Genomic DNA, 27,530 nt, shown 5'->3' with positions numbered 1-27,530 from the left:
GGAAGTGAGACGTTTATTGACAACATGGCCGCTGAGCTGTCCGTGGGCTTGAGCAGGACTGAAATCTGACAGCACTCGACCAGGCTGCGGTGAAAGCCCGTGTCCGGTCTGGAAGAGAAGAGCACTGATGCGTCTGAATGAAGACATGGTGTCAGTGAGCTGAGGACACGTAGACAGAGACAGCCGTCATGTCGTTTTTCAGGAGGAAAGGTAAGGAAAGAGAGCGGCGGCGGCAGCGTTTACGTAGCCCCGGCTCAGGGAAGACAGGACTGACAAAAAAAAAAGAAACACACAGTGCTTATAAGTGAGCAGACGACAGTATGTGGTCAACAGGGATGAGTTTATACTCAGCTGGCTGCAGTAACACTGTTAGCATGTTGCTAAGCCCTCCATTCCGTCTGTTTTATTTCGAAGATGAAGCTAACAGCGGCTCCAGAAGCGGAGCAGAGCTTTAGCACACACAGTTTATCTGTGATGTGTGCACAGCACTATTAATGCCACACCACGTCCCTCGTGTGTCGGAATTTGAGGCAACACACAAGTAAAAAAAAAAAAAAAAAAATCAAAAATCAAACAATAATGCTCAGGCCACACGAGCCGGTGTTACAGTTCTGCTGGTGCCCAATTTAACTGGTGACACATTTCTATACACTGCTGGGTCATTCCCTAACCTGAGGTTATGAAACATGTTCACTCATCTTAAACTCTATGAATCAATGCACTCTGTGAGCTTAATTAGCAGTATTTACCATCTGCTGTTAACTGTCAGCAACACTGATCACCAGTTGAAATGGTCACCAGTTGAACCCTAACACCGGACTGTATCAATCACACTAGAATCTGACAATTAGGTAAATATAGATAAATACAAAACAAGTGTTGTAAGCTATGCTGGTTAAAATAGCAGCATTTTTTGATCGATTACATCACGTATCAAACGCAAGGCCCGGGGGCCAAAATGTGCCCTTTCGAGCATTGAATTTGGCCCACTGGAGAAAGTAAAAATGACAGAAAACATGATTCATTGTGTAAACAACAATCTAATTCAGTTCAGGATATTTGTCTCTCCAAATACACAAATTGAATGAAACTTGTCAATAATAGACCCATGCCACATGACCTCACAGGTCACGTGATGTACGGCCCTCCGCCATGATGGAAGAACAAGCCACCGTAGGAAACGCTGTGTTTGGGTGTTCTAACACGGCTGGGACTGGAGTACACAAGTCTTTATTTGGGAAATTAAATGAAACTAAACTAAATTAACTAAATAGTTTTATTTGCATTGATCCACGTGTGCAGATCTGTTTTTCACACACATTTATGTCATCAATAAAATAGCTCAGATTCTGAAAAACCAGCGTTGCAAACTCATAGTAGAGATTAATTATGAAAAATTAGCCTTCTTACCCTGGATTTAACCACATGGCGTACGTTATGAATAGAAGCAGCTACTTCACAAATCCAGCCACAAACAAACTGGTTGTAAGCTTCCAGTTCCTTGTAACTTTTCATGTGGTCCATTGTGTATGAGCTTGTTGTAAAGACGAGGTAGTTCACAATGTCAGGATAAGCCACTCCCAGGAAATAAGAAACATCTTCATTCCATTTATCAACAGGAACGTTGTAGGGGTCATTCCCGCCGATCAGACCCAGTGACCGACTTCTCTCTGCTTCTGGTAAAGTGTCAACATAACCCGGGGCCTCCGACATATTGAGGCCAAACGGAGATGACCTTCGACATTCCTTTTCGCACATGGGCTGCTTTCAATAAGTCAAAAAATAACACTATTATTCAAGTAAACACTCCCACGCAGGTGCATCTGTATAGGGCCGACATCATCCAAGATGATAATGTGCCGTGACGTCAGTCGCAAGTGTCTGTTGCTGGATCTCGATTTTTGCCTGTGCTTATGTTACATGACTGCAGTTATATTTAATCTCAAATTGTTAAAAGAATTCTCACTTTTTTTTTTTTTTTTTTAAAGTGTCTATTTGTACGTTTGCTGTACGGACAACCCTCGGTGCTATTGGTACATTTACTGAAGTACAAGTACGGAGCGTCTTAGGGTTAGGCCTAGGATTAGTCTTAGTCACGTGACCTAAACTGGCCAATGAGGGCCGCTGCATACGGATAGAATGTCGCTATATTGATACGGTAACCGTACGGATAGCCACTGCCTTTTTTTTAATATCCTGAAATTTTGCACAAATAATTCCACAAATTTCTTCTAAATTGTTATTGCTAGTGTATCGTGGGTGCCTTACATAATGTATATGTTATTTATTGTATATATGGAAGCAAGTTAGGGCACATTAATATCAAATTTGCATGTTTGGTCGCTGAGTGAAAATGGGTTTGTTGCCCCTGGATTACACAATTAAGTTTGGGTCTGAAAAGATTAGTAAAGACGATGCAGTTCTAAATAAATCCATGGTTATTGATCTCCCTGTTCATCATCCCAGCTGTCACGAACATAGTATAAACACTGAGGAACCCAGTGCAGTTAGGGAGCCAGATTGATTCTTCTTGAGTAGTTTGCAGACCATAAACAGCCTACGGCGAGTGTAAACAGTAATGAATCAACTGTAGAATCACTTAACAAACAACAGGATTTGCACTTTGAGTAAATATCCTGGATAATCTGTGTTTATTGTTTATGCTGCTGGGTTTTTTTTTTGTAGTTTTGTTGCATTATTATTCCTGAATCATACGTACAAACAGGAGCCATCCATCTGTTCTGTTCCTTCCCTGGTCCTGATCATGTTTTTTTGTGTGATTAGAGGTTTTAGTTCAACAACACTCATTTTTCATAAATAAAAACCAGTGTAAAGTGAAAATGTGTGTCTATTTCTTTGATTCAGGTGTGCGACAGCAAGTAAAACCTACTGACAGACGTGTTGTGAACTAAAAAATCATTAATTACACATTTATTTTGTTGCAGTTCCCCCTAAAAGAGGAAATACCAAGAGACCACCCTTTTTAAAGCTATAAATCAGTTTATTTTAGGGCAGAATGTAGTTCTATAGTCCTGTCTCAGTTCTGATTCATGTGAAAAGCATTTGAAGCATCTCTTGCTCAAACATCCACAGGGCTTAAGCGTAAAGACATAAAATATTAGAGCTTTCTAGTAGAGTTAAGACCTTAAATCTCATCTGCTTTAGGCAACAGCCGTGTTTCAGTGTTTGCTTACTCAGCTCCTTTGTTGCATTCACAAACAGCTTTGTTCCATATGTCTTATTAATAAATTTTTTATTTCTCATTTTAGTTTTTTTTAGTTGTAACATGGTTTCTGAATAGTTCATTCTATTGTCTGTACACAATAGAAAATGAAAGGACAGATTGTGTCCTTGGCTTTGAGAGCGTGTACGGTACTCAGCTGAGGGAAAAGCAGCTCAGAGAAACCAAGGTCACAACAAACATACCACTAGTCATAATATAACAAGAAACCATCCCGTCCCAGTCTGTATTGTTATAAAAGCCTTATTGTGTCTCCTATTTCTCCCTACAGCCAAAAGCAAAGAATCTGAGAAAGTGACAGAAGCTAAAGTCAGCAGAGGTGAGTTCATCATCACTTCTGTGAAGTATGAAATAATGAGATGATGTCAGCCATAAAACACAATGTTGGATGAAGTTTCACTGAAACCCTCCAGCGTTCCAGCTTGCTTTAGAGAACTGGGTAAGAATTAGTGGTTCAGGCTTCTCCTCCTATTAAAGTCTTAGTGCTAGTTCTCATTTTGTACCTCATCGTGAGCTGAAGACATTGAATTAGAGGTGTGTTTTTTTCTCTCCATAAAACACTGTAACCATCACTACTGCAACATCATACAGAAACTTACCAATTAGGGGTGTCCCGATCTGATATTGATATTGAATATCGGTTCGATATCAGCCAGAAAACGAATATCGGATTTTATCAGACTGCATCTAAAATCTCCGATATAATTAATATTGGATTTTTTTAATTATTTTTTTTTAATATCTTCTATTTTATTTTTTTCTTTAATTTATTCAATCATAGAATATTATTATTCTAAAAGGTTAATTATATGTAATCCATTGGTTTATAATAAATGGGTCTGTTTTTTTAATAATCAAGCCTTTTCTAACATTCCACACTACAAAATAAGTATTAAAATTATATATGATTTGTGCGGTTATCGTATCGTATCGACCAATACTCAAAGCTGCAATATTGGTATCGTATCGGAAGTGAAAAAGTTGTATCGAGACATCCCTATTACTAATGTTAAACACCATTATGGATTGATGTTTATTTTAAAATTAAGATAAAAAATCCTAAACAATGGTTTTGTTAACATTGAATTATTTATGTGGTTTCAGATAAAATAATAAAGTAATTATTTGTAGTTTGAAAGGACTAATACTTCAAAAATCAAGTTGTTATAGTTGTTGTAATAGTCCTGTACACGGGCTGTCCCAGTACAACTTTTTCACTTCTGATACCATACCGATATCACAGCCTTAAGTCTTGGCCAATACCGATCCAATGCACAAATCATACATACTTTTATTTTTATTTGATCATATTTATATTGTAGTGTGTAATGTTAGAAAAGGCTGAATGAAGGGACATTTTTCACACAGATAATGATAATCATTTATTTTTTATTTTTTCAGTTCATTTCCGACATGGTTGCAAACACAGAAATTCATTTTGACATTCAGAACAAAAATCACATCATTGGTTTTTTTTTTTTCATCAGTAGGTAGAAAGCCTGACCCATTTAATATTATTATTACATCAAATCTAACAAACATAAGAATATTCTACAACTGAAAAAGTGAAAGACAAGTAGATTAAAAGACCTCAATAAATTCAATAAAGCATAAATATGTATCAGAGTGTTTCTATTGGAGATTTTAGATCCAGCCTGATATAATCTAATACTTTTTGCTGATATCAGATCGATATCTTATATCACTGTTGGATCTTGACACCCCAAATGCTGTTCAGAAGCTACTTTTATATTTAATAATAATAATGCATCAATTATATATAGCTCTTTTTTGGGACTCAAAACAGGTTTACAGAAAAACAGGAAAAATAAAGAAATTACAATAAAAGTAAAAGAAAGTTTAAGGATGGGAGTGAAAACATGGCATTGCAGGCTTTCTAAGAGCTTGATCCTGTTTTCTATCAACACTTTTTTAAAAGGTGACAAACAGTTGTAAGTTTGACATATTAATGAAGATGGAAACTCAGAGTTTCACACAGAGGAAAGAGTGATTGCTTCACTTGGTGTAGTTTGCTATTGGACCTCTGTAAATGCTACATGAGCGTCTTGTTAGTCGTCTGAGATGTTCTGTTCTCAGCCCCTTCTGCCTCGCACAGAAAGAGTGATTGAGTGCTTGCTGAGGTTTGTCTTGTGTTTGATCACTGCTGGATTTATTGTCACTACAGGCAAAGCTGTGACCTGGAGGTATTTAAGGAACAGGCAGCGCACACAGTCACACACAGAGGAGTCTGTCCTCTGACACACCCTGGTGCCTCTGTACCACATTCATCTTTCTAAGAAACCCTTCACTGAAAGAATCCGTCCATGATGATATGCATTAAAAGATGATTGTGTTAATGCCTCCTTCATTTTAACATTTAATAGGTTTTATTTTTATTGTCACGTTCACAGATAGGAGACACCGTTTGCTCCTTTTGCCCAAGTTGTGCCTTTTCTACCTTTGCAGCTCCTCTCAGCCCGCACTCTCCGTCACTGGGACAGCGGAACCAGAATGCCATCCAGGAAGCAGCCGGGCCGAGCCACGTGGCTATCAACGCCATCTCCGCCAACATGGACTCCTTTGCCCGTGGCCGCACCGCCATCCTCAAGAAACAGCCCAGTCACATGGAGGCGGCGCACTTTGGCGACCTCGGTAAATAAAGATGAGAACACACGTTAATCTGTTGCATCCCTAGGTTTAGAGATGACGGGAAAACACAACGGCCTGTTGGTGAAAATGTAGCTAAAATGAGCATGAAGTAAAAAGTGGAGTTTTTCCTTAACTTGTTCTGTTAGGATTTCAATGCCATTGCAAGCATTTCACATTTTGGCATTTACAGCAGTAGCTACTACTCCATTTACTCTGGTTAAATAGTTTTTCATTTTTAGTTCAAATAATTTATGAAAGCAAATGAGAACGTAAAATGAATGTCATGAAGAAGTATCCTGAACACCAGGGATTCACCAAATCTTGGTCGAAAACCAACTGTAACTTGACCCCACTCATCCATTACATAATATTATACAGGCCTATAACTGACTGGGCTGCTGAAAGAAAGTCCAATTAAATATGTTCTCTCATGAAAACACAAAGTGCATTGAAGTTCTTGGTGAAGAACAGCTTCTCTGCTGTATTTATTATCCAAGTACACAAAGACAATTCAATCCAAGTAATGATCTTTATACTAGGATAACGCACGTATAATGTTAACGGAGGGCTACACGTAACGACCCATGAACGTAAATCACACTTACGTCCCTCGTCTGAAAACGCTCCTCAGAAAACGCTTTAGTGCTTAAATGTGTTGAAATACAGCCGCTCCGTCAGTCCTCGGACAAGTTAGCCCGTTTACAGACAAGGGCGCGCTGAGCGTGCTGTTTGCTCGCGTCTTCGGAACATCCTGTTCCGGTCGGCTTTTTTTTGGTGGCAAAATGCTTTTGAGCCATTTTCTGCCGCAAATTTTCAGTGGCTGCAGTTTCGGCGCATCACCCCTGAACACTGATTAATCTGGCTGTAGTGTGTGAATTAGTTTTATTTTAGATAAACGGTTTTTACCCATAATTCAGTTTTTATACCTCGTTACACCTCAGCATCAACATCATGATCCTTATCCATGATGGAAAGGGTGAATGCTCAAATGAACACATTAAAGCAGCCCAATGTCCATCTGCTCAGCTTCAATGAGGCTGTGAGGGTGACCTTGGTGAAGATAAGGGTAATGATGGGTGCCCAGTGGAGGAGAGCTGCAGAGGTTTTATTGCATGCTCCTGAAAGAAGGTGACATCTGAGGACGACCATCAAACATCTGGCCACAGCCTCTGTAAAGAGCAGTCACTGGGTGTGGCTGAGAAGAAAAGAAGACAGGGGAAACAGCGTATGGAGCCAAATGAGCGGTCGCTCAGTCCCATGTGACTCACACCCAGGTGTGATCAGCCTGCGGTGGGTCGGTGTCAGCTCAGGGTGTCTTGTGGTAGTTAGACAAAACACTCAATGAAGCTGGACCACACAACTTAAGATGTGCCAGATTAGGAGAAACATCACTAGGTGATCTTTTCTAGCCCATTCCAGGCACATGCAGAACAGGATCTATATTTGGCAGAGGTTCTCCACCTTTTTTGGGTCGTGATTCCATTTTAATATCACAAATGTCCAGTGACCCCAGATGATTTTTTTTTCCCTTCGAGAATTAGTTCATGTTTATTAAAGTGTGTTACAAATATAGAGTAGCCATGGGATTAGTGCACAAAGTGACAAGTGATGATTTATTTTTATACTGCATTATATTTGAACAAGATTTATATTTGAGAAAGTTAAAGGAAACAGTTATTTGATATTTATTGTGTGTGACATGTATTTGAAAAATAATAATTAAAAAAAAAAAAATTCTAAAAATACACTTTTAATCCGTTTTTTACCAAAGTTTTTTACATTTTATTTTTTGTATTTATTTATTTTTTCATTTTTTTAGATATCATGCATTATATTCAACAGACACACAGAAGAATACAAACACTTTTTTTTTTCTTCCTCTTTTGTGACACAAACTGGAGGAACTGCTTCTGTTGTTCCTAAATGAAATAGTAACTGGAATTATAATAAGTGTGGTTTATTGAGGAGTTAATGCAATAATAGGAAGTTAGGGCTTTGTTCAAGCATTGACAGGAACTGTACGAGCAAGTTGTCCTCAGAGTAGCTAAAGTGAGTCAGACTGAGGTGGATCAACCTGTGGCTCAGCTCTGACTACAAAGGTAGGAGGAAGTGACAGCCAGTGGAGGGCAGCACTTTAGAGCACAGTGAAAAAGCATGATGTTGAAACTGAGAAACATATTTCTCCTCTTTCGTCTTGGATTTTTGCACATTTAACAGCTTAGACCAGCATTTAACTCTAGTTGTTCATGATCAATATTAAGGTGGCTGTGGAATCTGAACAGATTAAAGTCAAAGCTCCTCCTCCTGCACTTTAAGCCAAATACAGTTGATGCATGTATTGTGTTTCATAACAGACAAACAGATGGACACGTGGGTAAAAATTGCACAACTACTCCTGTGTAACTGTAGTTGTATTCTAACAATGTGAGGAGTGGTTTTCAGGAACAAGTAGTGTTGATTTGTGCTGTCCGATGTAGCTAAAAATTCTATAGTCCTTTCAAGTTACTGCATATGTTCACATGATGATGTACATCGTAAATAATAAAATATCTCATAATATTCTGAATTTGTTTGACATCTGTGGACAGATGAGGACTGAAACACAGAAATTGAGCCTGACAAGGGCCGAGACAGAAACTGAGAATAAAACAGGAAGACAAAACATTAACAGTTGAAGATTTGTTCATTCTTGACCAAGTTACTCAATTATAAAACAGAGGGACATTTTATTTATTTTATTTTATTATTTTATTTATTTTTCCTTAAAATAGCGATACACAATATAAATCTCGATAATTTTATTTCAAATGAAGTCTGACCAGAAAGACAATTCTACATTAAATTTGCTGATGAAAAATGCCACACTAGCACATTTACTAACAAAGAGCTGCACAATGTGTGCCACTTTAGTGTTTTTCTCCTGTAAGGGACAGCACGTGTGACTGTGTTCCGTAGTGTGGCTTGTTTAACGGAAGGTCTGGCCTAGGAAGCACTTAGAAATCCATCAAATTGTGCTTTTTATGCTGTTCTGAGAAGTAGTGAAAGCAGCGACTCCTAAAACAAGTATTTTAATACAAAATAAGCTATGTATATATATATATATATATATATATATATACATACAAACAGGAGCTGGTCATAAAATTAGAATATCATGAAAACGTTGATTTATTTCAGTAATTCTATTCAAAAAGTGAAACTTGTATAATGTATACATTCATTTCACACAGACTTTCAAATGTTTATTTCTTTTAATGTTGATGATTATAACTGACAACTAATGAAAACCCCAAATTGAATATCTCAGAAAATGAGAATATTGTGGAGAGGTTCAATATTGAAGACACCTGGTGCCCCACTAACACCTGCAAAGGCCTTTAAATGGTCTACTGGCAAGTTCTGTAAGCTACACAATCATGGGGAAGACTGCTGACCTGACAGTTGTCCAAAAGACGACCATTGACACCTTGCACATGGAGGGCAAAGCACAAAAGGTCTGTTCACAGAGCTCTGTGTCTAAGCACATTACTAGAGAGGTGAAGGGAAGGAAAAGACATGGTAGAAAAAAGTGTACAAGCAATAGGGATAACCACACCCTGGAGAGGATTGTGAAACAAAACCTATTCAAAAATGTGCGTGAGATTCCCAAAGAGTGGACTGTAGCTAGAGTCAGTGCTTCAAGAACCACCACACACAGACGTATGCAAGACATGGGTTTCAGCTGTTGCATTCCATGTGTCAAGCCACTCTTGAATAAGAGACAGCGTCAGAAGGGTCTCGCCTGGGCTAAAGACAAAAAGGACTGGACAGCAGCTGAGTGATCCAAAGTTATGTTCTCTGATGAAAGTCAATTTTGCATATCATTTGGAAATCAAGGTTCCAGAGTCTGGAGGAAGAGAGGAGAGGCACAGAATCCACGTTGCTTGACTACAAGTGTAAAGTTTCCACAGTCAGTGATGGTTTGGGGTGTCTTGTCATGTGCTGGTGTTGGTCCACTGTGTTTCTTTGGGTCCAAGTTCAACGCAGCCGTCTATAGAGCACTTCATGCTTCCTGCTGCTGACCAACTTTTTGGAGATGCAGATTTCATTTTCCAAAAAAACTTGGGACCTGCACACAGTGCCAAAGCTGCCAGTACCTGGTTTAAGGACCATGGTATTGATTGGCCTGCAAACTCGTCTGACCTTAACCCCATAGAAAACCTATGGGGTATTGTGAAGAGGAAGGTGTGAGACACCAGACCCAACAATGCAGAAGAAAGCTGAAGGCCACTATCAGAGCAACCTGGGCTCTCATAACACCTGAGCAGTGCCACAGACTGATCGACTCCCTGCCACGCCGCATTGCTGCAGTATTTCAGGCAAAAGGAGCCTCAACTAAGTATTGAGTGCTATACATGCTCATACTTTTCATGTTCTTACTTTTCAGTTGGCCAACATTTCTAGAAATCTTTTTTTGTATCATTCTTAAAGGGCTAAAGCTAAATCAACTTTTCTGTGCTTTAAACATCATAAAGTACTATTTGGGCTTCATACACATGCCCAAAGTGTTTTTTATTGATTCCCTTAATCATTAGTTAGAGGGTGATTTGCTCCTTTCTTACTGCAGGGCGAGCCCAAGCTCCTCGCTCCAATTTAATGATGCGTTCCCACTTTGATGACAAATTTGACGCAGCACTGAGCTGGAGAAGCCACGCCTCCAGGAAGCTCTCTGCCGTGATTGACATGTAAACAGACACTCCCACGAAGGTGAGCGTTTCAGCTTCGCGCTGTGCTGTGTATGTACCGGCGAATGCCCCGCCCCCACGCTCTGTCTCATGTTTATAAAGCTGCATGAGCTCAGCTACGGAGTGGGTGGTAGGAGGGTGGGCCCTCCTCTGGCCCTACATCACCGTGCGGGGAGGAGGAAGTCAGTGTCCCGTCTATAGACACACCCACTCATTAATATGCATAAGTAGGCCACAAATCAGCCTGTTTGTGTGGAGTTGGTCAGAAAGTGACTTTTCAGAGGCTAAAACTGGAAAACAGGCGAGTTTGGGAAAATAAACCTCAAATACTGTGTTTTTGAGGTTCTTAGAACAATTGGAGATTGGTGAAAAATAGCATTATATGGGACCTTTAAGTAATATTCAAATTTTCTGAGCTACTAAATTTGGGATTTTCATTAGTTGTCAGTTATAATCATCAAAATTAAAAGAATTAAACATCTGAAATATGTCAGTATGAGTGTAGTGAATTAATATAATATACAAGTTTCACTTTTTAAATGTAATTACTGAAATAAATCAACTTTTTCATGATGTTCCAATTTTATGACCAGCACCTGTATATATTGATATCGGCAATATTGTAATTTTTTATATCCTCAAAATAGAAAAGTTGATATATCTTGAATCTTGATATATCGCTCACCTCTAGTTTGTTGCGTATTAATTGTTATTGTAAATAAAACTTAAACTACTTTTTTTTTTACCTAATCATGCCATTTATTGGGCTCTTAAGGTACTAGTGTCTTTTATATCCTGACAAGAATTTCTGAAAGATTTGAAACAAAGCTTGTAACATGTTATTGTGAAAAACAAACAACGCCAACCCTTTAACGTGAATTACATACAAATGGACGAGTGATTCAGATGTATGTGTGTGTTCCAGGTCACTCCAGCGTGAACTATCAGTCCCAGGAGACTCGCTCCCGCCTCTCTAAGACGGTGGACCATGTTCTCCGGGATAACGTGGCGTTGCCTCACTATAAGCACTTCATGGAACAGCGTGGTGTGGAGCACCTGGTTCAGTTTTGGTTGGAGGCTGAGAGTTTCGGCTCCAACAGCTGGTCGAGTGTCCGGACACACAGTCTGAACTCGGTGAAGCACAGCTCGCTGGCAGAGCCCGTTCCCTCCTCTTCAGACGGACTCGAATACCAGAACATTCAGAACTCTCTTGGAACTCTGTCCCAGCACAGCAGCTGTGAGGGCTCCACAGTGTTAGCTGAGCAGCAGGACTCCAGCAGCACACATGCAGGACCCAGACCCGGCACGCCTCGTACACAGACCCCCACCAGCCAGGCTTCCTCCAGGACAGGGACACCCTTTAAGACACAGCCCAACAGCACCCTGAGAGAACTCTCTGACAAACTCATGAAAAGTGAGTGAAGTGGTATGAAGTAGCGCTGTTGATTGATCTTGGTCCAACTCTCAATATTTTAGTTAAAGTATTTAAATTTAGTATATTTAGTTGTAAAATGTCAGTGACTGCCCTCTATGGGTTGAAACCAGCTATTGCAATTGATTTTTGCTATTGGCTGAGAACAAGATCATGTGATGTTTTGGGACCATCTTGTGTCACAAACGAGCACTTTTAGCCCCGCCCCTTTTATAAAAACTGGCACCTGTGGGCTCTACAATTTGTGGTGAGTAGTTTGGATTGAGATAGGTGTGAATAGAGAGGTTAATTGAGTAATGAGTAGCTCGTTGGCATATCATAGATTGTTCATTGGAGATTTTATAGTATAGACTGGGCATGTCTTAACTGCTCCAGGAGCCCCGCCCATAATCGAGGCATTTTTTTAATTTAGTTTAGTTACTCTTTAAAGCTGATATCCGGAGTTTCTGAGAAAAATCTCAATGTCTCGGCCTAAACAGCTTCACTATTTTTTCTCATTTCAAAAGAATCGTACATAAACATAGATTTCTCCGAAACTCCGGATATCAGCTTTAAGGAGCTTTACAATAGATTTGAACATAACTGCATTTCAGGCAATCTTAAAATTGTTTATTGTAAAAAAAATTAAAAAATTAAAAAAGTGACTAAACCCTGAGGTTGTAGCTGACATGTGTCGGGTTAGAACAAAAAAAGACTTGATAATGGGTGGGGCTCCAGTTAAGACATGCCCAGTCTATACTATAAAATCTCCAGAGAACAATCTATGCTATGCTAACCCAACACTTGCTGTACCTATTTGTTCACAATTATCTCAATCCAACCTACTTGACACAAACTGCAGAGGTTTGCAGGTGCAATTATTTATAGAAGGGGCGGGGCTAACGATGCTGTTTGGTAATGGAAGAAGCCACCAAAATGTCACAAACCACCATTCTCAGCCAATAGCAAAATGTGACTGTAACAGTCAGGGTTCAACCCATAGAGGGCAGTCACTATTACATTTTTGACTAAAATGTCAAGAATTGGACAAGAATTAATCAACATTACTTCATACGCAAATACATTTGTTTCTCGCAGTGGTTCTGGGGTTTATTACTATTTAACTAAAAACTGCTTATGTTTATTTAAGAAGAGAGCGCTGTGGTTTGGTGAACGTAGTATTTACCGTTTTCAGTGGCACAGTTAAGGTAAAAATGAATAATCAGCTTTAATAGAGGGCACTCTTTCTTTAAATACTAAATAACTACTCTTTAGGCTTTACTCTTCCCCATGGATAAAGTTTGGAAACACCTTGTCCAAACCTTTGACTCGTAGAAGTAAGTGTACACCAGGAAGCATCAGTGAATCGGAACATTTGAAATATTGAGGTTTGCAATCAGTAAAATGCACATTAACATTGCCAATTATTAAAAAAAGACTAATATATAATGCCTGTATTACAGTTTGATCTGTAATTAATTAAAACAAACATATAACAATTGTCTTGTTTTTTTTGCATGTATTTGTCCCTCTGTAATTTGGGCAAAAATCTAATCTATATGCGTTTATGTGTGTGTGTCTGTGTTTTTGCAGGTATAGAAAAGGATGCGATCACCATCTTTACCAGGTACATCTCTCCAGACGCTTTGAAACCAATCCCTATCACAGAACAGGCACGAAACGACATCGTCGGTGAGTCACGCCTTATTTTATTTTTCCAACATGCTCCATATTTAGTGTGTTTCTAGCTAAATTTAAAAAATAGTGATAAAAAAATTATTATGACAATGATTTCTAATGATGAAAAGAATAAAAAGATACTGTATGTCAAAATGGAGTGCATTGCAATGTAATATATGATCTGAAAAATATCTTTTAATTTTTTAAAAACCAACATTTTAAGCCGTGCCAGTGTATTCCCACTCCCATTAGGCTACATTTCAAATCAACACAAATAAACTATTAATAAATATTTTTTTAAATGAGAATTGCAACAGAACACACACTTTGTATAGAATAACACTGTTTAAAGATGAATACAGATTGGATACTGTAACTGTAATATGCAGAATTGATAAAGCATTAATTTTGGCATTTACTGTATTTGCACAGTGCAAGTGGTGCTACACGATATGGTAAATAAATCAAGATTAAAAACGACTCAAACATAAAAGTCATGTATTTACTCACTGTTTTTATGCTGGACCACGAACTACCATTTGAAAAGCCTCCAACTACACTGTACACTATTCATTGGGCTCAATATGTTTTATGTGGGTCTCAAAATGCGACAAAGTATGCAAAGTATGGTTCTTTACACATAAAGCAATATTTCTGTTTAGTTTGTGTTTATTCTGTGGGGTATCGTTTGATTTCAGGTGGTCACAGAGAGAACAAGGATGATTCTGTCTCTTCAGGGTTTAGACAGAAAGCAAACTTGTAGCAAAGCATTTTAAAGTTGTTGATGACACATGCTTCTGTGTGTAGCTAAGATATGTGGAGAGGACGGCATGGTGGACCCAAACTGCTTTGTCATTGCACAGTCCGTCGTCTTTGCCATCATGGATCAACAGTGAGTTTTTGTCGAGTTTAGGGCAATTCTTGAAACCGTTTTAGGATAAAAGTGCAAACTCAGCTGCTGTCCCCCTCCCACACATTTTCTGATTTCCAGGCACTTTAGTGAATTCCTGCGGAGCCACCACTTCTGTAAATACCAGATAGAAGTGCTGACTAGCGGCTCTGTGTTCCTGGCTGACATCCTGTTCTGTGAGTCGGCTCTCTTCTACTTCTCTGAGGTAAGAAGATCCAGCTGCTTGTAAATATTTTTTCTTTTTTTCTTTTCACACTTCTACATGTGGGCTGAAAAAGTCTCATGTCGTCTGTTCATCCTTTCTGCTCGATCTTACACCTACCTTTAAAAGCAGTGAATTGAAAGCAGTGTAAAAAACAGTTCATTTGTTGTTGTTATTCTTCCTCAATACATAATACGATCCAAACACACTTAATGGTGGTGAGTGTAGACACACATCCAGGTCTTCTATGTTAGCACATCTTTTGAGTAACTTCATTATTAGAGCTACAGTGGAACTCATTCACATTGTCTCCTGCTCACAGTACATGGAAAAAGAGGAGGCCATGAATGTGCTGCAGTTCTGGCTGGCAGCGGATAACTTCCAGAACCAACTGGCAGCTAAGAAAGGCCAGTATGACGGCCAGGAGGCTCAAAATGATGCAATGATCCTCTACGACAAGTAGGTCCTCGGTTTCCTAAGTTTTGGGTTGTGCTATAGGGTTTTTTTAATCTAGATGTTGATGCAAAAATGGCGCAAGAATCTGATGAAAGTAATTTTATTTTAGAGATTAAATAGAAAAGCTGCCATACAAACAAATTCCAAACAGACATCCATCTTCACCACTCTACCCCTTACAGTGATTTAATGATAACAATCTGCCTTGGTGTTAACATATAAAATAATAAATAACATTGTTTACATTTTTTAGTTCTGCAGTTTTCCAAAACTACTCAGGTTGGAATGTGGCAGGAAAGTTTTGGTAAATTTCCACGGGAACATAAGCTTGGGGATTCGGCAATATTGAAAAATATAAACCATTCATGGGGGTAATTTATTGGATTTAACTGGAAATTGGGAGTCATTTAAATAATTATCATATCCAAAGAAAAATATTGGCATCAATAAACTTGAGTTGAAAAATACATGAATTTTCAAAGTTCCATGAAAATGAACAAGAATGTATTAAAATTGTAGTTTGGTTCTTAACGGGGTTGTTGGGTATAGTTGGGAAAATATATAGCATCATCTAAAATATCAGAATATTTACTCCCAATTTCCTGTTAACTAAAATTTTAAGGGTATAAAAACGTTTCTCTCAACAAATGTGTTAGTGTGGGGATAAAAAGTAACTTTTAAGTGGCAATTTTGACCTTTTTCCTTTCTTTTTGGAGTAAATGATGTATGATTCATTGATCTATGAGGCCTACACTATGATTTTTTCTCAAACAAAGTTAAGGGACATTTTGCTTCTTTTTGCCACTCTAAATACTACCACCATTACTACTATTACCTATGAAAATATTATTATTATAAGACACACACGCACTCGCACCTATTCATTTTTCAGAAATAATATGAAATCTTTTCCCATGGGCCTTGAGTTCGACACATGGGAGCTACATTTATAATTTAGTGGATTTAATGTCATGCTTTGTGCTTTAGGCTGTTGACAAAATGTTATTACATTACACATTCAGGAAAGTTGATTCAAGTGCCTCAGAGCGTTCCATTGTTGTTGGTGACAGACAGGCTGAAGTTCCCACACAAAACCAAGGTGTACACAGCACTGATCCAGATGATACAAAGGCAATAATAATTCAACACAGATATGTTAAAGACCATTTCTCACTTCACTGGATACTGTCATTTGAAGCTTATGGGCTATCATTGTCGCTAAGTTCTTTTAAATATACTAATAACACTAGTTTCGGTGTGCCTAACAAAGTGGTCACTGATTATTTTGGTGTGTTGTTGTCTGTGCTCACTGGTTCCTCACTCCTATTTCTCTCCAGGTATTTCTCACTCCAGGCCACCAACCCTCTCGGCTTCGGTGACTCTGTGCGGATGGAGATTGAGTCTAATATCTGCCGAGAGGGCGGGCCTCTTCCTGTCTGTTTCACCACTCCACTCAGACAGGCCTGGACAACCATGGAGAAGGTTTAATTCATCATATAAATTATACACCACAGTAATCCTGATTACTCGGCTCTATGCCCTAAATGCAAAACAGAGATTGGGTTTCTTGTTCATATGTTTTGGTCATGCTCCCATTTAAACGAGTTTTGGAAAATCGTTAAGAATACAGTTGGGAAAGTAATAGGTTCTGTGTTTGCTTTAAATCCAAGATTGCCGTTTCTGGGAGATTAATCTATGTTACTTTTAAGTTTTGGATATAATATCAGATTAGTTTACAATGGCTTTGATAGCTGCAATTTAGTGTACTATTGCCCTAAAATGGAAAAGTGTTGCACCTCCATGCTATAATATGTGGTTGAATGAACTGCCGTCTTATATTACACCAGAGAAAATAGTGTACAACTTACAGTGCATACGGAAAATATTCACAGGGCTTCTCTTTTCCCACATTTCATCATGTTACAGCCTTATTCCAAAAGGGATTAAATTCACTTTTTTTCCTCAAAATTCTACACATAATACCCCATAATGACAACTTAAAAATGTTTGTTTGAGATTTTTGGCCAATTTATTAAAATTGAAAAACGACGAAATCACTTGTACGTACAGTATGTATTCACAGCCTTTGAGATCAAGCTCAAAATTGAGCTGAAGTGCATTCTGTTTCCACTGATCATCCTTGAGCTGTTTCTACAGCCTAATTGGAGTCCACCTGTGGTAAATTCAGTTGATTGGACATGATTTGGAAAGGCACACACCTGTCTATATAAGGTTCCACAGTTAACACTGTATGTCAGACCACAAAACAAGCATGGAGTCGAAGGAATTGTCTGTAGACCTCCGAGACAGGATTGTCTCAAGGCACAGAACTGGGGAAGAGTACAGAAAAATTTCTGCTGCTTTAAAGGTCCCAATGAGCACAGTGGCCTCCATCATCCATAAATAGAAGAAGTTTGGAACCACCAGGACTCTTCCTAGAGCTGGCCGCCCCTCTAAATTAAGTGATCGGGGAAGAAGGGCTTTAGTGAGGGAGGTGACTAACAACCCGATGGTCACTCTGACAGAGCTCCAGGGTTCCTCTGTGGAGAGAAGAGAACCTTCCAGCAGGATGACCATCACTGCAGCACTCCACCAATCAGGCCTGTATGGTAGAGTGGCCAGACGGAAGCCACTCCTTAGTAAAAGGCTTATGGCAGCCTGCCTGGAGTTTGCCAAAAGGCACCTGAAAGACTCTCAGACCATGAGAAACAAAATTCTCTGGTCTGATGAGACAAAGATTGAGCTCTTTGGCGTGAATGCCAAGCGTTATGTTTGGAGGACACCAGGCACCGCTCATCACCTGGCCAATACCATCCCTACAGTGAAGCATGGTGGTGGCAGCATCATGCTGTGGGGATGTTTTTCTGCAGCAGGAACCTGTAGACTAGTCAAGATTGAGGGAAAAATTAATGCAGTAATGTATAGAAACCTCCTGGAAGAAAACCTGGTCCAGAGCGCTCTTGACCTCAGACTGGGGCGACGGTTTATCTTTCAACAGGACAACGACCCTAAGCACACAGCCAAGATATCGAAGGAGTGGCTTCAGGACAACTCTGTGAATGTCCTAGAGTGGCCCAGGCAGAGCCCAGACTTGAATCCCATTGAACATTTCTGGAGGGATCTGAAAATGGCTGTGCACCGACGCTCCCCATCCAACCTGATGGAGCTCGAGGGGTTCTGTAAAGAGGAATGGGCCAAAGTGGCCACAGATGTGCCAAGCTTGTGGCTTCATATTCCAAAAGACTTGAGGCCCTAATTGCTGCCAAAGGTGCCACAACAAAGTACTGAGCAAAGGCTGTGAATACTTATGTACATGTTATATTTTCATTCTTTATTTCTAATAAATTTGCAAACATTTAAAAAAAATGTTTTCATGTTGTAATTATGGGGTATTGTGTGTAGAATTTTGAGGAAAAAAATTAATTGAATCCCTTTTGGAATAAGGCTGTAACATGATGAAATGTGGGAAAAGCAAAGCACAGTGAATACTTTCCGTATGCACTGTAAAAAGAAAAGTCTGGGCGATTTTGATGAGATGAGGTGGACTGAAATTATGTGATGAACTTTGGATTACTTGTGTATTTTTTTAGTGCATATAATGTCTTTGTATGTGTATCTATATATTTATTTCTTTGTTAGTTTTTTTTGGTTTATTGATTGATTGTACCCTTCCTGTTGATATGTGAGGGTGGGAGATTGACATTTTCAGAACATAATTTTTCCTGTAATTACTATAATAATAAAATATGACTGGGGTGAGAAGGTCTGAGGCAGATGCAGATGCACTTGTCTCCAAAACGAACTCTTTTGATGAATAATTTTTTTGCCTGAAGTCTGTGAAGCAGCTGCTCATGTCTACAACCAAGCTCATCTTTTGCTGATTAAAGCTGATGAAAGCCTTGCATGTGTTCAGGTCTATATGCCAGGGTTTTTGTCCAGCAACCTTTACTACCAATACCTGAGTGACCTCATCAACTCCGTGCGGGCAGACGAGTTTATAAATGTCAGCGGTCCAGGCCAGGGTGGTCCTGCAGACAATGAGCGCTCCACGTCAAATGCCAGCGAGGGCTCTCAGACTCAGGTGACCCCCACAATCTCCAGCCCCTGTGGTCGTGGTTTTCTGTCTGTTGACATTTAGGCCTGTCAGGCCGCATCACCAGAAATAAGAAGCTCTGTTGTATTGGTAATAATAGAAGATGGTTAGCCTTAATCACTCTGTCTTTTTGTCTCCTGCAGCAAGGTTCCAAAAAGGCTTTGGTGAAGATCCTGAAAAACTTTGACGAGGCCATCACGGTGGATGTGGCCAGTCTGGACCCTGAGTCGCTGTACCAGCGGCCATACGCTGGGTGAGCATGACGTGATGTCCTTATCAAACCATTTTTATACATGACTGTGGACTAGTAACACTTCCCTTTGACTTGTACCCTAACGATTGTTTTTTTATCTGTTTTGTCAACATGAGCTCCTTAAATGAAAAGATAATTTTTACTTTGTTTTTATTGACTCCCATGAAGTGCATCATTATTTAATTTTTGTGTCTGTGTGTGCATACCATAAGAGCAGATATAGTCTCAGATGCTTGTCCCTTGTGTTCTCAGAAAGATGACGTTTGGGAAGGTGAATGAGTTGGGCCAGTTTATCAGGGAGGCAGAACCAGAGCCCGATGTGAAGAAATCCAAAGGTATAACTCTTCTTAATCAACTCTGTCCAACTTTCCCACGTTCATCTAAGGTTTTTATTGCTACTAAAACATTATATATACATCTGCTAACATATCTATAACTTTTCTTAGCTAACAAAACAAAAGTCCTGATTCTTGTATATGTTGCACGATACCCATGGTACCTTGAGGTGCCAAATTGTAACGGTTCCTACTATACTAGAAATTCTACACGATGGTACTACCTTGGATTACGATACTCCCAGTACCAGTTTTCGCTACATAGCGGCTGCTTCTACTCTCCTCCCGGCTTCTCACCGCACAATCTAAGCTCCCTGCGCACTGCTCACTTGAAAACAAACCAACTTGGCAACCACTGCAGCCGAACTGCACAGCTGCTCAATGATTAGCTGTTTGCCTGTTACTGGTGACGTCCGGAGATATGATAAACTGTTTACGCACGCTGGGTCTGTCAGCTGATTGTTTTTCTGCCAGCAGAAACTGAAGGACAGTTCCACTTTGACAGAAACTTGCTTCAAAACAAACAACAAGCTAAAGTTTTGTCTCGCCTGGACACGTGCACGGCTTACAGTCACAAACACGAGACAACACATGGCAGAAGCACCGGTCCTGAGCAGTGAGTCTGGCGCGGCGTCGTCATCGTCAGTAGGGGTGGGAACCTCTGGGTGCCTCACGTTACGATATGCGATACACAGCTCACGATAACGATTATCTCACGATATGACGATACTGCGATTATCAATATGTGGTCGGAAATCTATCTACGATAATTTATGACATAAGAAAAAAAAAGATTAAGTGAAAAAATACATGTTTTATCTTATATCTCTGAAAGACAGTAAATTGAAAAAGTGTCTCATGACACTATTTTAGTTCAACATTTTTGTAAATAAGTGTCAACATACCAATGTAAACGAGGCAGAGCCGGTAAAGCAATGGGAGATCCACTGTGCAGGCGCTGTCACCAGCTATAGGAGCCAAAGGAGGGAACACTTTTTTTGTTTTTTTCCGAAGGGACTCGGAGCAATCTTTTTTTAATTTTTTTTATTTACAGAGATATTTACAATGTACAAACAATATTTTCAAATTATATACATAAAAAGGAGGGATCACATCCAATCTCATAAAACACCAGTGACGTCACCCAGAAAATGCATAAAAATATAGTTTCCTCAGGTAATCAGTTCCTGTTTATTGTATTTTATCCTCTGTAGTTTATGATGTTACGGAAGAAGCATTATTGTCAAAGATTTTTTTTTTTAAATACTGTGGATTTTTTATCCCAGGTTGATTATTTATATTAGTTAAATATAAATTGATGTGCAAAGGAAACTGAATGATTATTTTTTTAATTTCAACCATATAAATTCTAACTTCATTTATTATTTTTTTTTTATTGGTTATATGCTTTTGTTCATGTACTCTCATCATGCACCAAACAACACTATACGTAATTAATACGTTTTTATAACTTGTACAAATACATTGCAGTTCATAATAATAATAATAATAATAATAATAATAAAAAGGCTTCAGTATTGCGATATTACCCGGAACTGTGATCCTCATGTTGGTATCGTGGCAACTCTAGATTCTTGCCTATTGTAACTTATGTTAGTAGATAAAACAATAGAGCAAAAGTATTAACAAAACTACAGATTAACAGTCACTGCGGTGGTGGAAATAAAAAATCTGAAGGTATACAACCTTCAGTTAAGTTTCACACATTGCATTATGGGATATGGAGTCCCGTAGACAGATGCATAGAAGTGTTTTTACTTCATTGTCACTGTGATTTTTTGTTTCTTCACCAGAAAAGGAGGACAGGGATTCTTTTAACACCATTTTTGTTCTTGTTTTTTCCCAGCATTCCCTGTGATATCGCATCACTCCGCAAAATATTTCATTTTGGCAAGATTCAGGTCTTTCTGTGTACACTGCCAAAATATACATCTGCCATTGAAAGAAATGACGCAAAGAATGAAGTTAAAACTCTTCTGCGCATCCGTTCAATGGACTCTATGACTATTTACCTACTATGTCAATGAGTGTTTACAGTGGAGATCAGAACAAACTTTCAAGCGGCGATTTTAACCTTTTACATCTTTTTTGAGCAAATGATCTTAGATTTATTGATCAATGAGGCCCACACTGTCTTTATCTGATAAACAGGGATCATAATCATTTTTGAACACTGTAACAAGCCTTTTAAGGAGAGTATTGTAGACATTTTGGCGCATGTGAATAATCTTAACGTAGGCACATTTAATGTGTCACAGATTGGATGTTTTTTGTTGTGGTTTTTAGTTATTCATTTAAAATCAAAAGGTTTGCTCATTTCTGCCATTGACTACATGCAACAACTTTTCTAGAGGGTATTTCTCCTGAAATATTAAAGCAAGCAGTTTTGAGCTCATATTGGTGAAGTATTGTCATTGGTTGGTGTCTGAATCTACCTTTATATTTATTCTCAGGTTCCATGTTTTCTCAAGCCATGAAGAAATGGGTGCAAGGCAACTCTGATGAGGTGAGGAGTTCAGAATTCATTAAAGCTAACTGTAGAACAGAGTAACACCAGTAACCTGGTGTGTGCTGTGATCTCTGTGATGAAGGCCCAGGAGGAGATGGCCTGGCAGATTGCCAAGATGATCGTCAACGACGTGGTTCACCAGTCAAACCATGGCAGCCCAATCAAGTCCACTAAGGTACGCAAGCCATAGGGCAGGCAAGGTTGAATGATTCATTAGGTTCAGGTGTGTTGGAGCAACAAGATTTATACTATAATTTCAGGATGGTCTGTGTGTGTGTGCGTGTGTGTGGAGTAAATATATCTCCCCGACGTGGTGCCTGTTCGACCTAAAACTTTGTTAACGGGTTCCAAATACTCCGAGTGTTTGCATCTGTTATTTTGGAGTAATTTGCTTTTTTACAAATGTTTATTTTCATGTTAGTTTGACCGTTCGCTATTTAGACCGGACAGACCTCACCCGGAAGTTTTTGACGGCAATGGCTGCTGTGTTGAAAGCTGCACATTTGTTCGTGGCACGTGTGTGAGAGAGAACCAATGGAGGAGATTAGAGTCCCAGGTAGAGAGTCTCAAACACACACGTTGATCAGGTGCGCTTCACTATCGATCACCATCTACGTGACATGCGTGCAGGTATGTGAGTGTGTGAGTGTATAACGGACCACTATTTAGTCCGGTTACAGTCTGTGTCATGACACCCGTCCATTGGGTGGTAGTGACTGTAGTGTTACGCTCTGAGTCAGATCTAAGTGTTTACATGTTACGTAGACGATGCTACATAGTGAAGGTCACCTGATTACTGCAGCTTCACTCCCGCCACAGCTGCCACTACAACTAACTACTGAAAATACTGTAGATAAGTTTAGTGAAAGTTCGGCAGGCAGGCACATGTGGATGGACTTGTGCGCAAACACACACACACACACACACGCGCACACACACACACCACACGACAACAAAAATATGAAAATGACTCAAAATACACAGAAGACAACAGAAAAGCAAAAAACTACACTAAAAAGATACAAAATTACTCCAGAATCACACTACAAATGTAACAAAAAACAATAATTATACAAAAAAAATGCACAAATGACGTGAAACAAAAAACTAAACAATATTTATACAGGAAGTACACAAAATGACAACAGAAATGCACAAAAATATACAAAAAGGCTCCAAAAACACACAAAATGACTCCAAAAAACATATATTACAGAAATATACACCAAACCACAACAAAAATATGAAAAATGACTCAATATACACAAAACTAAATATTTATACAAAAAATACACTAAAATGACAACAGAAATGCACAAAACTACACAAAAATACACAAAATGACTCCAGAATCACACTACAATGGCAAAAAACAATAATTATACCAAAAAATGCACAAAAAGACAACAGAAAGATACAAAAATACACATATGCCCATAAGTGACAACTCTACTTAAGTTCCCACTATATGAATACATACTTCCGACGGACACTGTACTAGTACGTTAAAAATGCAAGACAACAATCCTCCAGGACCAGGGGCCTCATTTTTAACCGTTGCGCACACTCAAAACGAGGCCTGTAAAGTGCGCACAAAACTTTCCACGCAAAGTTTGTGATTCAGAAAAATAAACGTAGCGTATGAAAGTAGAATGTGCGCATTGGTACGGTAAATCTGACTGTGGCGTATGAACATTTTGGAGACGTGGGGAAAATGACAATGCTTGTGGTGCGGTGCTAAATTGAAGCCAGATTCATATCACACATTTAATGTCCGCACATGTCAGGGTTATAGATCCACATAATCATAAATACCCCAAAATGCCAAAAAATGCATCTACAATCTGACATATTTGGTACAGGGTGGCATCAACACGTGATTCATTCATCCTGACGGACAGCCGTGTTGGAAAGTTTATTTTTTGTTGGAAAAGCACTTTCTGACTCTGAATGCATTATTTTGTACTTTTATATTCCTACTTGAACTTTATTTTGGAATTTTGAGTTGAAGAGCAATAAACATATATTGCAATGTTAAGGAATTCATGTTTTTTTTTTCATTTTAGATATGTAAATCAACATGTATGAATTACTTTTAGTCAATTAATGGGGAGATAATTGATAATCGAGTCGAATCGAACCGGGAAAAAGGAATCGTTAGATTAATCGATGCATTGAAGAAAATAATCGCTAGATTAATCGTTTGAAGGGGACATATCATGCTAAATTCACTTTTTTAGCCCTTAAATGCATTTTGTTGTATATTTAGAGTGCTTAGAAGTACAGAAAAAATCAAATTAGTCTCTTCAGATGCTCCGTTGATATCTTTATATTCTGTTTTGCTCATATTTTTCAATCTGTTTCGATTTTTCTATTCTCTATTACGTTTTTTGAACTATTACATCACAGTATTTGCAGTGGAACTGCCAAATTAGTACATCAACTCCAGGTCCAACACTTCGAGCAATCCGACATTTTTATTTCTCGCTTTTATTTTGTAGTCCAAGCTCAAGGATGCCGAAGTTACGAGAGGATAAGTCAAAATGTTCAGTTGTTGGATGTAGTAACCCACACGCTTCATTACACCGTCTCCCAGCATCAGAACCTTGTCAAAGTGCCTGGTTGAGTTTTATTTTTCACGGAAATGTACCCACATCTGTGGGTAAGATCATTTTTGTGTGCGCGAAGCACTTCAAGGATGACTGCTTCATCAACCTCCGCCAGTATAAAGAAGGATTTGCCAAAAGACTTTGTCTGATTGAGGGTTCAATTCCTTCTATCTTTGGAGACAATGAACAGAGCACTTCGGTAAGCTGTAAATAACGCTAAAAAGTGTGACGATAAGACGTCCCTGTCATTGTTTTGTTAGCATTAGCAGTTGCACCGTCTTCATATGTTAGCACTGTGTGCTCGTTTTAGATCCTTGATGATATGGCCTACGTGATTTAATTTAAGTCTAAAGTTTTCATTAGTCATTTCATTTTGCCGTTTTTGTCTCTGAAAAGACTGTATTAAAATGCATTTCGTGACGTTAGCTTGGCGCTAGCGTTAGCTCGGTGCTTGTGTTAGCTCACTTGTTAGGGTTCTGCAGGTTCATCATCATTTTCATCTCGCTCCGCTGGGTCAGACTCTGGCTCGAACATGTAAAGCTGGATGGACAAGTCTTCCATTGTTGACATTTTGTAAATAATTTCTGAATAAAAAGTTTATGCACCGCTACATAGCCGTATCTCTTCTATCAAACTACAAAAATGGCCGAACAGGGTGGAGTTGAACCGAGTGTCACCGCACCAAAACCAGTTGCTCTCAGAAGCACATCAGAAAAGGGGTAGAAAAGGGGCCTGTGGAGCTATAATAATGAGGAATTCAGACCCAAGCATTGCAGTTCCGCTTTATATAGACCACAACTGTATGATTTATATGTAAAAAGGAAGGATTTAAAACCATGATATGTCCCCTTTAAAACATAATCGTTTATCCCAGCCCTATTATGGTAGAATGTGGGTATTAAGTGAATTCACCTGTGAAAATGTTATGGTGGGTTGTGATTTATAAAGTTTTAAATGCTTGCAGGTGTGCCGCGTAGGGCTGGGCGAGCAAAACTCATTTGATATTTTTTCTCATAATATTGATATACAATATACATCTTGATAATTTTAATTCTAATGAAGTCTGACAAGAAAGACAATTCAGGGTTAAATTTGCCAATGCAAAATGCCACAGAGACACATTTATGATCAATGAGTTGCACAGAATGTGCCACTTTTGGCTTTTTCTCCTTTAAAGGACAGCATGTGTGAGTGAGTTCTTTAGTGTGGCTTGAGAAGCGACTTCTAAAAAGTGTTTTAAAATGAATTAAGCTATAAAAATATTTATCTTTATATATCGATATAGGCGATGTTGTAATTTTCTATATCGCCAAAATAGAAAACACGATACAGTATATCTTGAATCTCGATATATCGCCGAGCCCTACTACGTACGCACGGTTTTATAAATCAGAATGTTTTCAGCCGCAGCAGTTTTTCATATTATCGTTTTAGTTTGGATCCTACACAGTGCTTTATAAATGAGGCCCCAGATTGTAAAACGTGTTTTTCCAGAAGGATACACATCTTACTCTTGTACCCTTGTATGTTTTTGCAGTTATGACCCCTGCAGTGAACCGAGGACTTGCACGTCTTGCTGAAGCCGACCGTGCTGCTGATGAAGATTAAACGCAATTCACAACACGATGAACGGCATTAATCTGAAGAAGATCAGTGTACCAAACGTTAACCTCCATAACACTATAACAGCGGTACATACAGTCCACTGACGTTAATCATGGTGCTTGCATCAAGCTGAGGGGTAACTTTCATTGTTAACGACCTTTGCTCTGTCTGTCTAACTTTAAACTCTCGGAGGACGTGACACAGACTGCGCAGGATTCACTCCGACACCATTTAGAAGCATTCCTTGTTTTTACACCAAACTTTCTCCAAAGGGTCAAAGCATTGTACAGTATTTGCTTGTTCAGCCTGCTCCTCATGGCCAGCTGTTGTCTGGCGGTTGTCCACGTACGGTGGAACATCTGGAGGTGTGAATAGGTGCAGGTTTATGACTAGCTCACCTTCTGTATGAATTTCCCAGCACTTTTTCATGAGCGTAGAAGGCAAACTCCAGAATGAACTCTCAAGTGCTTCTTTTGTTTTAAACACGTTATAATGTCCTAGTTATTACTATATAAGATGTTTATGTAGATCTCTGGTTTATCCTGTCATATCATTGTTAGTCCTTTTTAAATGGTGATTGCTGTTGTTTTTATACATTGCTGACACAATTCAGCAATGACTGAATTCTTAGATTGGGAAGTCTGCCCAGTGAAATAAACCCCTTTTTTTTTTGTTTTTTTTGTTTTGTAATTTTGTTTTGAGACTTACCAAGATGTGGAACAGGACCAGAAGAAACTCTTGGTACTATGTACCACTAATGTTTTCAGATATATGTGTACCTAATCTATAATATATTTAAATTGTGTTTCCTTTAAATACATATACTATAAAA

The 27,530-nt window shown here is 38.8% G+C and overlaps 1 protein-coding gene across 1 annotated transcript; it reads left to right on the top strand.

The window, feature by feature from the left end:
- LOC114475902 (A-kinase anchor protein 10, mitochondrial-like) lies at nucleotides 1–27,530 on the top strand. The gene is made up of 15 exons (XM_028467085.1): nucleotides 1–210; nucleotides 3,513–3,560; nucleotides 5,708–5,893; nucleotides 11,540–12,028; nucleotides 13,619–13,717; nucleotides 14,513–14,597; nucleotides 14,697–14,820; nucleotides 15,140–15,276; nucleotides 16,611–16,755; nucleotides 19,187–19,354; nucleotides 19,510–19,619; nucleotides 19,872–19,954; nucleotides 22,429–22,481; nucleotides 22,567–22,659; nucleotides 26,631–27,530. Exons 1-15 carry the CDS (start codon nucleotides 189–191, stop codon nucleotides 26,634–26,636), a joined length of 1,848 nt encoding a protein of 615 aa, XP_028322886.1. The 5' UTR covers nucleotides 1–188; the 3' UTR covers nucleotides 26,637–27,530.

Source organism: Gouania willdenowi, chromosome 14, assembly GCF_900634775.1.
Source record: "Gouania willdenowi chromosome 14, fGouWil2.1, whole genome shotgun sequence".
In the NCBI taxonomy this organism is placed as follows: Eukaryota; Metazoa; Chordata; class Actinopteri; order Blenniiformes; family Gobiesocidae; genus Gouania; species Gouania willdenowi.
The sequence above is the reverse complement of the archived record's forward strand: the minus strand, read 5'-3'. Positions and strand labels throughout refer to the sequence as shown.

Excerpts from the sequence above, each read along its gene's own strand:
- LOC114475902 (XM_028467085.1), top strand. The coding sequence starts at position 189 with ATGTCGTTTTTCAGGAGGAAAG. Across the intron at positions 19,620-19,871 it reads TACCAGCGGCCATACGCTGG|AAAGATGACGTTTGGGAAGG; the intron begins GTGAGCATGACG and ends TTGTGTTCTCAG. Across the intron at positions 19,955-22,428 it reads CGATGTGAAGAAATCCAAAG|GTTCCATGTTTTCTCAAGCC; the intron begins GTATAACTCTTC and ends ATTTATTCTCAG.